The sequence below is a fragment of the Lactuca serriola genome, chromosome 3 (genome assembly GCF_051521515.1).
Source record: "Lactuca serriola cultivar US96UC23 chromosome 3, Lser_US96UC23_V15, whole genome shotgun sequence".
Classification (NCBI taxonomy): Eukaryota; Viridiplantae; Streptophyta; class Magnoliopsida; order Asterales; family Asteraceae; genus Lactuca; species Lactuca serriola.
In genome coordinates this window covers 110,765,326-110,766,272 of record NC_136410.1, presented here as the reverse complement: position 1 = coordinate 110,766,272, position 947 = coordinate 110,765,326, and the positions used below count along the sequence as shown (strand labels likewise).

General features: G+C 40.1%; 1 protein-coding gene across 1 annotated transcript; it reads right to left on the bottom strand.

Annotated features, from left to right (window-relative positions):
- Positions 1–296: 296 nt before the first annotated feature.
- On the bottom strand, positions 297–746 carry LOC145095621 (uncharacterized). The gene has a single exon (XM_079033468.1). It carries the CDS (start codon positions 744–746, stop codon positions 297–299), a length of 450 nt encoding a protein of 149 aa, XP_078889594.1.
- Positions 747–947: the final 201 nt, after the last annotated feature.

Sequence of the window (947 nt, the reverse complement as noted above, 5' to 3'; positions counted from 1 at the left end):
TATTGTCTGAAGCTCTCGAACACCTTGGGATCCAATGCAGATGGGGTCGTGTTTCCAACAGAATATGTATCAACTGGTGAGATAGCAGCAACAACAAACTTTGGAGGACGAGGGGTCCATGGAGGACTACTAGATGAACGTGGGTGAAACTTCTATTGACCATACCTATTTTGTTGTCCCGACTGAGGTTGACCAGATTTACCCTTCTTGACTAATAATGGACAATGAGCTTTCCAATGATTCTTCTGTTTCCAGAATATACACTCATCATAAGCAACCCTTAGAGTTTGTCGGGACTAATTAGAGGAGACAACAAGCACAGCAGGAGCAGGAGTAGGAATAGAGGTTGCTTTAAACCCTTTGTCTGCATGAGACTTGATACGAATCTCTTCTACAATTAATTCATGGACAACAGAATCAACTGAGGGAAGAAGAGAGCGATGAAGAATTGTTCCACGTAGACCTTCAAATTCAAAACGCATGGCCATCAAGAATTGGACCAAGCGTTGTTCTTCCCTCCTAGTAATGTAAGGCTCAAAATCTTTTAACTCTTTAGATTCAGTAAGAGCCAATGGATCCCACAGATCAGACATACCAGCATAGAAATCTTGAATACTCTGGTCATTCTGTTGAAGGGCACAAATATCATATTCTAACCAGTATTGTTTAGCAAAATTTGACTGAGTATACAGTCTCTCCAAGTGATTCCAAACTTCCTTTGATGTGTCATACTTAGCCAAATGCATACCAATGGACTGAGTAACAAAGTTATTAATCCAATTAATAACCTTGGAGTTATCAGTCTCCCAACCATCAAGCTACAAATCAAAATTATCAGTTTGAGGCACTGAGGGTTTGGTTTTAGTCCCAGTGACATAGCCACGTATATTCTTCCCACGAAGGAAGTTCTTCATAACGTAACTTCAATACGTATAATTCTTTCCATC

What these genes read in the sequence shown, in the direction of transcription:
- LOC145095621 (XM_079033468.1), bottom strand. Translation starts at nt 746, where the DNA reads ATGCATTTGGCTAAGTATGACACATCAAAGGAAGTTTGGAATCACTTG.